The 10,380-nt window shown below is 43.0% G+C and overlaps 1 protein-coding gene across 3 annotated transcripts in view; it reads left to right on the top strand.

The window, feature by feature from the left end:
* Window positions 1-2,095: 2,095 nt before the first annotated feature.
* The window catches only part of ATP11A (ATPase phospholipid transporting 11A), a 132,752-nt gene continuing 124,467 nt past the window's right edge, over window positions 2,096-10,380 (top strand). For all 3 annotated transcript variants that reach the window (XM_075525632.1, XM_075525625.1, XM_075525641.1), the window contains exon 1: window positions 2,096-2,644. In XM_075525632.1, coding sequence (XP_075381747.1) covers window positions 2,606-2,644 — 39 coding nt within the window. In that variant the 5' untranslated portion in view covers window positions 2,096-2,605. The remainder of the gene's footprint in view (window positions 2,645-10,380) is intronic.

Below are 10,380 nucleotides of genomic sequence, written 5' to 3'. Positions count from 1 at the left end.
TTTTCTGCATAATTCCAAAATTTGCTTTCATTCAAAATCTGGGTAAGAAGCAATGTCATTAAAGACATTGGATTGATTGAATGGCATTGTTTGACTAAAAGTGGAATACGTCTTAAAGATATTATAAAATTTGAATATTCCATAGACTCTTTGAAAACGGAATGGCTAGACAGAGAAGTAGCCTAAAAACCAACTAAAACAATTTCCTATTTCAGCTTCACAATCTGTGTCTTTTGACATTATCACTTTATGTTCATGAATTAGGTTCCTCTATGTTTTTTGTAATAAACTAGTTCCCTAAAGAGTGATATGTACACATAATATTATTTTAATATGTAATTGTTCATGTCAATAACCAGATAAGAAAGTAGTCTTGTGTTAACTCATGCAGAATTGCTAATTTTGAGAAAAATTCCTGTCGTTTCATAGCTCTCTAAATTTTTTTCCCTTTCAGTTTCAGTGGTAATTTCTTGAAAGTGAAATGTATCTACAAAACCCTATGTTACAGAAGTGTTACGTCTGTAAAGAGGAGCATGAAAATGGGAGGTGCTGCAAAATGAATATAAATTATTAGTAGTAATCGAGATGAAGAAAATTGGGTTTTAGACCAACATCACTTTAGAGTTTGAATAGCAACATTAGCTTGACCACACTGCACTTACCGCACATTAAATTCTACATTTTGCAATCTAACCAGTAATAAAAAATGCTGAACATATATAATGCATCTAAATTAAAGGTGACCTGTAAGGAATCAGTCACATGTCCTTTATCTTAGTGTTTATGTGATGATCTCAAATAGCGTAATCTCTATTTTTTCTGCATATGTTAGTTGTATTAGAAATTCAGGTACTTTTTAGGTTAGATTTTATGGTGTCCAGAGAACTACTGAACTGTGACAACACAAAAATCGAAGGAGCAAAAATTGCCTAGTTTTGGCCATGAGCTAGGTGATAAAGGACAACTTACGTGATCGCTGCTGAAGAAGGGAATGGATTTTCATAAGTATAAAAAGCTTTCGATTTTGTTTGCTTTTGTTAAAATTAACTTTTTTAGTAAAATATTGACTTTTATGAAATTAATAAGTTCCAATTAATTGTTGAGGAAGTATTTAGCTTAGAGTCTTAGTTTTATGTTAAGTTGTACAGAGTAGTACACAAATTATCCGAGACTACCCACAAGATTCTTGCAAACTTGAGCGAGTCCTTTGGTATGAATGGCATGAAAACACAACAGTTGAGGAAAACGAAGGCCTTTAAATGTGTTATTTCACGAATCTTTAAAAAAATGGAATAAAGATACACTCCTACTTCTCTGTGCACATTTTGCTTATCCCTTCACCTACGACAAGTCATTTCTACTGTTTGCAGGCTTATTAGGGCTGTAATGTTTGGGCTTCGGTCGCTGGGAAGAGATCTTGTTAACTGGTTTTGCTGCGCTTTACGAGCAGGGGGAAGGTTCCACCTGTTCCGTGTCCAGACACAACGCTGCGCCTCACCGCCCTTGTCTCTCTCAAACGCTGCCCTTCCTCGGACGCCCGGACGTAAAGGAACACGCGCAGGGCTGTGCGAAGGAGATTTTGCCTTTAATACAATTTTGACCTGCCGCGTGGTATCGGTCATTGAAACATATCTGCGGTCTAACAAGAGGCACGTCGTAGGCCGAGGAACAACGGCCCGCCAAAACCTCCGCCCCGGAGCTCCCCGGAAGGGCGCGGCGGCCGCTGCCTGTTGCTCTCTGTCCCTTCACCTTCCTCTCGCGTGGGGCGCCCGCCTCACTTCTCCCACCCGCGTCCCGCTCCGCCGCGACTCGCGGCACACAGCGGGGCCGGGGGGGAGCACCGGGGGCAGGTGAAGGCGGGGAGAAGGCGAAAGGAAGTTTCTAAATGCTTTTCTCCTCTCGACAAGCTTTGTGCCCCCCCTCCGCTCGCCCCCAGGCCAGCCCCCGGCGCGGGCGACCGCCACCGGGGAGCCGTTAACCGCCGTTGGCGGCGGCAGGCACGGAAACACGCCGCTCCCACAGCCGCGCGCGACGCCTGTGTATGGAAAAGAAGGGGGAGGGGCTACCAGGCACGCGCATGCCCGCCCGCCCCGCGTGACGTGCGCTGCCGGAGCCGCCCGGCGAGATCAAAGCGGGAGCGGCGCGAGCTGAGCTGGGGCCGGGCCGGTACCGGGCGGGTCCGCGTGCGTGAGGGGAGCGGCGCGGGGGCGGCCCCTCCCGCCCGCCGGATAAAGCCCTGGGCGGTCCGCGCGGGGCGGGCAGAGCAGCGGGGGGCGGGAGCCCGGCGAGCTCTTTACAGGAGCCGGCCGACTCGGCAGCGGTTGCCGGCGGTTTTCTTTCCCGTCTCCCCTCCGCGAAAGTGTTGTGGCGGCGGCGACGCCGGGGGGTATGAGGGGCCGCGGGGCGCCGCGCCGCAGCGGCGGCGTCGAGCACATGGCATAGCCGGGGACGGTGGCGAGCGCCGGGCCGGGGTAACAGCGGTCTGGCGGGGCGAGCGCGGTTCCCCGCATGTGGAAAGTGAGGCGAGCCAGGGAGCCCGGCGGCACCGGCGAGCACCCGGCGGCGCGGTCCTGAGTGCCCGGGCAGCGGCGGCCGCCCGCCCGCCATGGATTGCAGTCTCCTCCGGACCCTCGTGAGCCGATATGTGAGTACCGCCGGCTGGGCCCGTCCCGGCGGGGCCCCGCTAGCCCAGGAGCCGCGCCTGAGGAAGCCCTCTCCGGGGCTTCCCCTCAAAGTGCAGCTCTTATCGCAACGGGTGGGAGAGCCCCCGCCGCCCGGTGAGGCGGAGGGGAAGCTGCGAGGCTGCAAACAACGGGGAGTCGTGCGAGTCTCTGCGGGGTAGCTGCACCGCGCTGTGGCCCCAGGCTTGCGGCAGGGGCTCGGTCCGGAGTTTGGCGGTCCCATGACTTGCACAGCGGCCAGGGGAGCCCTGGGGGCCGCTGCACGTGATTTCCTCTGGAAACGGAGGCTGCAGCGGTTGTGAATGGGCTTCCTGCAGCCCTCTCCCCCTGTAGCTGGCTGCGGGGCTCTCCTTCGCTAGACCAGAACGGGTTGGCCTAAGTTCAAAGGACTGTAATTTACAGTGTGCTGAGATACGTAGTTATCAGGGCAGATAAAACCTCTAGGGTTTGTTGTCGTCCGTGTCCGTCCCCCGTCGTGCCCCCCCCCCCTTGTTACATTGTTTCAGTCAAGCTGCGTTTTGTGGGATTGTCCAATTTAAATACGCTGACGAATGGTCGGAAGTGTCCCCGAGTTTTTGTAGACGTGCGTGGTAAGATTCAAATGCACTAAACGTGGTGTACTTTGGTGAGAGTTATCTTGCTTGTTGGTCAGCATGTTTTCCCCCGCTCGTACCGCCTGAAAGAGCAAATCAGTAGTGCATCAGAGTGGATTTAAGTATAGGTTGAGGTGCGTCAGTGAGTGTGAATCAGGTTTCATTGAACCCCTGACAAACGTTCAGGATAATGGTTTTAGTAAATCGGCGGAATGCCAGTAAGTGCGGGGTTACACGATACAAGGGTATACACCAATACCAGGAAACTGCAAACTTCTGCTTTTGGGTGTAGAGGAAACTTAAAAAAGATGGGGAGAGATAGTTGGGATTTCCAAATACATACAGCTTTTTCTCCCATGCAGAAAGTACTGTAAGTGAGGAAACTTTAATGCTCTGACCAAGCAAAAGTAAATACACTTAGTTTTGTGCATGTCAAGAGCTATTGCCACATAACACAGACTGAAGTCTTTCTTCTTTAAGTGAAGAAAAATAGCAGAGGTGAAAAATCACTGGATTTTTTTTTTCTGTTTACAATAGGGTATTATGTGGGATGAGGAGAGAATGGAGAGGTGAGTACTGAAAGCAGATATGTGTGTATGGATCCTTAGAAAGTGGCCCTGAGGGAAGGAGGAGAATACTCAAAATATAATGAGTTATAAGAGAAGCAGTAGTCTCTGTGGATATGCAAAGCTCAAGGGAACTGTGCTGAGCTCTGTTTGGAAGCAGGCAGGATCAGTTTGGGTGTAGTGATCTGTCAGTGCTGATCTAACTGTCAGATTCAGGTTAAGATTTTTTTTTTGTGTGTGTTCGTGTGCTCACATCTGGAGCCTGTACAAATAGCGCATTCATTGTGCACAGAGCATACTGTGGTCTTTTAAATCTCTTCTGCATGACATTATTGCTAACCTCTCTTTCAAAGTAGGCTTAAGCATCAAATATGAAAGAAGCAGGCTTGAGGGTAACTAGTTATTTTAAAAGTTAAGTAGTTATTTTAAAAGATGAAGATATACATGAGAAGACAGTATGTCGAAAATAAGGCACTTGAGCTTTAAGTTGTGGACTGTCATTACCTTCCTGCACTGCTGATGAGAGTGCAGTCTAAAAGCTAAATGAAACATTATTATATCCCATGTGAGGAAGTGTTCCTATTTCCTAGGTCACGCTACTTTCTGTGCTGTATGTATGCCAATAGGCTATGTCTAGATAATTGCCTAGCTGTTCCAGGCTGCCTTGTATATTTTCACCTGTTGCTTCTTGCTCTTTTGCATTCCTTCAGTTTCTTAATTTTTGAGTCCTTTCTTCCAAGGAAAGATAATTTTGAAAAAAGCTGCTGTAAGTAAATTTGTGTTTGTTTCAGTAAGGCCATTAAGGTCTGGCAAGCTGATGCCTGTGTGTGTTGTGTGTTTTCTTTTTGTTTTCTTATCTCCATGGTTCAACTATTTTTGTACAGCTACAGCAGTGGAAATGAAAATTAATAGTTTGAATGCTGGGCCTGAAACTGACTGCTGTACATGAGTAGCACATGCACATGTCAGCAGTATTGCTCCGTAATTGTTCGCCCAAGCTCTACACACACCAGCTATGCCTCACAAGCGTAGATGTGCTTGCCTCTTTCCAAGGTGCTTTTTAATAAGGAAGACAAGGCAGTGACGATTCTGCAGGAGAGTCAGAGAGGATAGGTATTTCTTGTGCTTATATCAAAGTAAGCTCAAGCCAGGGTTTAGTTAAAATCTGTACAGAAACTATTTAATGATCAAGGTCTTAGAACTATGAATTTTTGTTCTGCAAATTGTGTCCTGGACTTGTTCAGCTGCAAGTCCTTCCCAGAGCAGGCTGGTCTCTGGATTATCCTGAGAACCCTGGCTGATGCAGGCTGGAGATGTTGTTGAGGTAGCTGGGAGCTCTTACCAGTGGCATGGTATGATCTTGGGATAACAAACAGTTGCTATGTGTTGTACTAATGGAGACTTCTAATAGGATGGTTTCCAAGAGTTCTGCATCATTTCTTTTCTTTCCCCATACTATATGTTGTAGGACACAAAGGCATAAGTTAAATAGTAGAGCTCTTGTCCTGATTGTGAAGGTCCTCTTTCCCTTACTGTTGCTGCAGTCACTGTGCTGGAGCAATGCAAAATAGCACATATCTCCAAGGCCCTGTGGAAGCATAATGATGACTGGGTGCTGTCAGTTCAAGTTGAAGTCAGTTTCCTGGTCAGCATTTTCAAGTGTTTGTCTGCTGTTTCACCTGCATTGAGTGTTGTCTTCATATCTTCCAGGCATTGGAACAGTTCAGTGACGTGGGTTGAATAAGATACATGTTCAGCATGCTAGTCATATTGTAGTTCATATCTCTTCACCAAGAGATGGTGTAGCCTCTTAGAAGGACAGAGGCAGTGATGACTTTCTCTTACTAAATTTCTAATTTGGCATTCTGTTGTTCTGCCTCTTGATATCCATCCTGCAAGTTTCTTTTTTGTTTTCACTTCAGCTCTTATTTCCCTTTACCATTACTGCAGCCATACACAATTTACAGGACTGTGGGTAAAGAATAACTTTCTGTACAAAAGGTGCTTGTTTCACTGCAGTGCAGCTGACATGAAGTTCAGTGTAGTATTCTAAATGCTTCATGATCCTTCAAGCTGAAATATAGCAATGTAACTTTTCTTAATTGTGTCTAATGAATTTTTATATTTTACTGCTTCAAACTGTGTGAGCTATTCTAGAGGTATCTTTAAGTAACAAAATAGAAAATCTTTATATACAGCTTTTCTGCTACGTGGAACCACAGAATCTGAATAAGACTTCTACAATAAGATAAATGAGATAAAGTTTGACAACTGTATTGTTTAATTTACTTTCCCAAATGATGGAAATAATAGCTATATGGGGGTAGTATGAAAACTTCCTGGGGGGGTATACTGTTTGCCACATACTCTATTAAAATATAACCTCTTTTTCTGGATGTTGCTTTTGCGTCAGACAACATGCTTCTCTGTCTTCTCCTTGTGCATTCCCCAGAGGATGTGTGCTAGCCGTGGAGGGCAGCCTCACAGCCTGAGAATATGGAATTAGTGTGTACTGTCCTGTCGTGCAGAGCTTGCTGGGTGCTCAGTAATGAGAGGAACTTGTTAGCTTAATATTAAGCAGTACACTATTTAAAGGAAAAAACAAACATAGGATAATAATTAACACCATGTCCATACAAGATTAGCTTCTGTTTTGGATTATTTGGGACATGGTGTGGATATCGTTAAGCAATGTGTTTTGCCTGTATAACTGCAGTTGCATTAATTTTCCCTGGTAACTTAGTTCTTGCCGATCTTGGGCCTTACGAAGTTCTTCCTCTTTATAGTCAAGAGATGGCTAATAATCTTAAAACAAGTCTTGATGACATCTTATCTTTCATAAAATGAACATTTACTTTCTGTAATAAAACATGTGCATACGTCTTTTGTATATTCACAATGGCTGTTCATGGCTGAATGTGGATTTGGATATTCCCAAATATTGTGAATTTGAATATATCTGGGCAATCTGGAAAAATGTCACTCTTTAGCATATGTTTGTTTGGACACTAAATGACTGCTAAACATCTTGAAGCCTACGGTGACAGTCTGTTCTGTATTTGTAAGACAGCTGGCCCTCATCAGTAAATGCTCCTGCCCAGGTTGATGGCTTTGGGTTGTACAATAAATACTACTGGGTCAGAGGTCTGTATTACTGAACAGCTTTGCCTGTATTATGTAGTACACTTAGAGATCCTGCCACTTTATTGCTTCTCCTCTTTCATGTTCTCCTATTACTTCAGGATTACAAATCTGGATGTTAAGTATTTGTTGTCTGTGTAAATATCTCTAAATGTGTATAGCAGCAGATAAGATTTGCTTCCAGAAGGAACAATGATTTATTACAGCTCTGGCCTCTGGGAAGCTTCTGGCCTATTAGTTCTGCAGATATTTCCGAAAAATCTTTTTTTGGGAGATTGGAATAAATGAGTTTACAAATGGATGCTTTATTTTTCACTTATATAAAAGTGGGTCAACTTTAATTGTAGTTTGAGAAGGTGATTGACTAGCCTAACCAGGAAGTTATATTAGGGGTTTTAAGTAAGTTCTCTACTAAATTTCATGGCAGCCTGTGGCTTTTGGTCATCAGTTTAGACATTTTTGTTGTTTCTATTTGCAGTATAATTCTAAAACTGTTTTCTAATTAGATTTCCTAAGTATTTTGCTTGTGTATGTAGCCTTAGTAGAAATAAATGAATATTGAGCTTCCGTGTTTGGTTTTTTTTCTCATTTATCTAGCTTTGATACAGCAAAGGTTGATAACTGCTTTGACCTGAAATTTGGAGAAATTGTAAGCCTCTGCTCTGGAATTATTTGTGTCTAAAATGACAGTCCATTTATCAAGTCTTTCAGATGACCTACTGTTTTTTAATTGTAAGTTCAGTTAATACATATGAGGGTACCCTTGCATTCCAGTTCTTGCTTTTGCTCATAGTCATTCAGCTTTCTCTGCACCCTTGCAGACTGGTATCAAACTAGTACTGTCTAGATGTATCTTAGTCAGGGTGCCTGTTAAAATAAACACTATTTCTTCTAGCTGTCACTTACTGTAGGTCAAAAGGTTTGTGGTGTTTTGTTTTTGTGGTTTTTTTTTTTTTAGTTGAAGGGTTATAATTTGACAAAATCATAAGCAGTTTTAAATGTCATGTAAATGTGTTTATATACTGACTCTTTGCAAACTGTCCTGATTGTACAAAAGATCTTCTCAACAGGGGCTGTGTCTGTATTCACAGGTCAGCAATAGGTAACTTGCATTTCTGAAGTGTTTGTATCTATACCTCGTATGTAATGCCTTTTTGTTATCTCTTGTGGAAGTCAGCATGTCACAATGTTTCCTGAAACCTGAGATGCTCCCCATCTCGCATATCTGCTTCTCTGTGGGTACCAGTTCTTTCTAGTGTGGAAGGTGTGACAGAGCGCATCTAACAGTATGGGTAGCTTCTGAATTACTGTTTCCCCAAGCACCGTTGCTTTTTTCTATTTCTGTTCTCTATTCTACCTTTTTGCGGGGGGGGGGGGGGGGTTGGGGAGAAAGAGTCTGTATGGTGTGCTACCTGCATACTTTTCAGCCTGTCATTTAAAAAAAGCAAAGTTTGAAAGCTTTACTTGCCTCAGAAGTTAATTCTGCTGAACATTGAGTGTGGCTGACAGGATTTGGTACTTCTGCAAATCTAACCAGCTCTCCTGTACTAGTAGTGACTCCTGTGTTTGTTCTGGTTTTGTAATGTACTTTTAAGATGTTGCAGTATAATCCGAGGCTCAAAAAAAACCCCAGACACCCTCCCTTCCCCCATCAATTATTTGTTGCTGAGGGGCAATAAACATGGAGAATTGCATGGGCTTTGTTTTTCCCCCTCCCTCTACCCCATCAATTAGCTAATTTACACAAGAAAAACATGATTTCCTTTTTCTTTTGAGAATAAACGAATGAAAATAGGACATTGTGCATGTAAAACAGCTCACTTACAGGAAGCCAGAGTACATATTACGAGCTGGTTGCTATTGACTACAAAATAGTGCTCATCTGCACTCATCAGATGTCCTCCGATAGTAGAAAACATTGCTTTTGGAGCATCTAAATTGTAGAAGTATTTCAGTGACTTAAAATAGATCAAGAACTTTTAACCTTGCCATTTTTAGCATCAAAAATACTTGTCTCTTTTGAGATGAGAACTGCATAGTTGCTTTTGTCTTTTGATAGCGTGTTTTTTGATTAAAAAAAAAAATTGTTATAGTTCTGCTTTTATGCCTTTTCTAAAGCACCACAGAGCATCAATACTGAAAGCAGGAAGCCTTTTCAAAATCATTTTTGGGAATGGAAGAGGGCAAGGTACAACGTAGCATATTTATAGTTTAACATCTCTGATCACTGTTTCTCATTCATTCTTTGCTCCTGTCATACAATAGTCAATGAAACAAGAGAAGTCGCAAGGTGGAATGGGATTTTCTAATGAGTCTGCTTTTTAAACCTGAAACACTTAAAAAAACCAGTAACTGGGCTGACAAGTAAAATGTTCCACAAATATCATAGCTGGCTACTGCTTGTGCTGTCGAGATGGGGATAAAAAAACTTGTTTAATCTAACTAGGTTTAAGTGCAACTAGAAAACAGTTGTGTTTTTTGAGGAGCTGCAACCTGATTGATGGTGAGATGCCTCCTCCATGTCATGTGCAGGTGTGGCAGGGAGAGGAAACCAAGAGAAAATTGTGCCACAGAAAAGACTGAGCAGATGTTTTAGCACCTGTTATGCAACTGGATTCAACTTTACTGGGTTTTTTTTTTGAGCAAAATGGCCTGCCTCTCCTCATGTAAGTCTCTTAGTCAGATTATATTTTTGCAGAATAATGCTTCTTATTCTACTGGTTTACCATTACACAGGATAATGTAATATTTCTGTTTGTATAATTGTCAAGGGACATTTCAGTTGAAGTTCATCCTGAGCTATGAGGCAGAATGACACTGGAATGCTATTATCTTCTCTGCTATAATTGCCATGGCAACAGCTGCAGGTAGACAAGGCAAACCAAGGATTCTTTTTCTATATCATACAGACACCAGTTGTGGTTTTTTTTTCCCTCTCTCTCAGTAATGACTCTGAGAAGCCTGTGGCACAAACATGCTCTGAGTCATCATGAAAAGAGTTTTGTTTTGGTTTTTTTCAATTGAACTTTGATTTTAATTTTTAAGCGTTGAGTATTTGTGATGCTATATTAAAAATGCACTGTTTCTATGAAGAAACTGGCAGCCTAGCCTGGATTATTCTAGGAGCCTGAGATGAGCCAGTGGCTGGGGATTTTGTTTGGAACATCACAGAAGACCACAGGCTGATAAGGCACCCAAATATCTTTGCGGATCTGGATGTTAATTTATCTGTGCATTCATCTTTCCTTAGGATAGGGATGACAGTATTACCTAGCTTTTCCATAGAGAGAAGTTGTAAGGGTAGTTTAATGTTTTTAGGTAATAAAAGTACTGTGTCACAGGAAGAAAACTGGGTGTGGACATAAGCCTATAATGACTGTGTCTTTGGGTTGTTTTTTT

The sequence above is a fragment of the Mycteria americana genome, chromosome 1 (assembly GCF_035582795.1).
Source record: "Mycteria americana isolate JAX WOST 10 ecotype Jacksonville Zoo and Gardens chromosome 1, USCA_MyAme_1.0, whole genome shotgun sequence".
Lineage (NCBI taxonomy): Eukaryota > Metazoa > Chordata > Aves > Ciconiiformes > Ciconiidae > Mycteria > Mycteria americana.
Note: the sequence above shows the minus strand (reverse complement) of the source record. Positions and strands in the feature narration are given on the sequence as shown.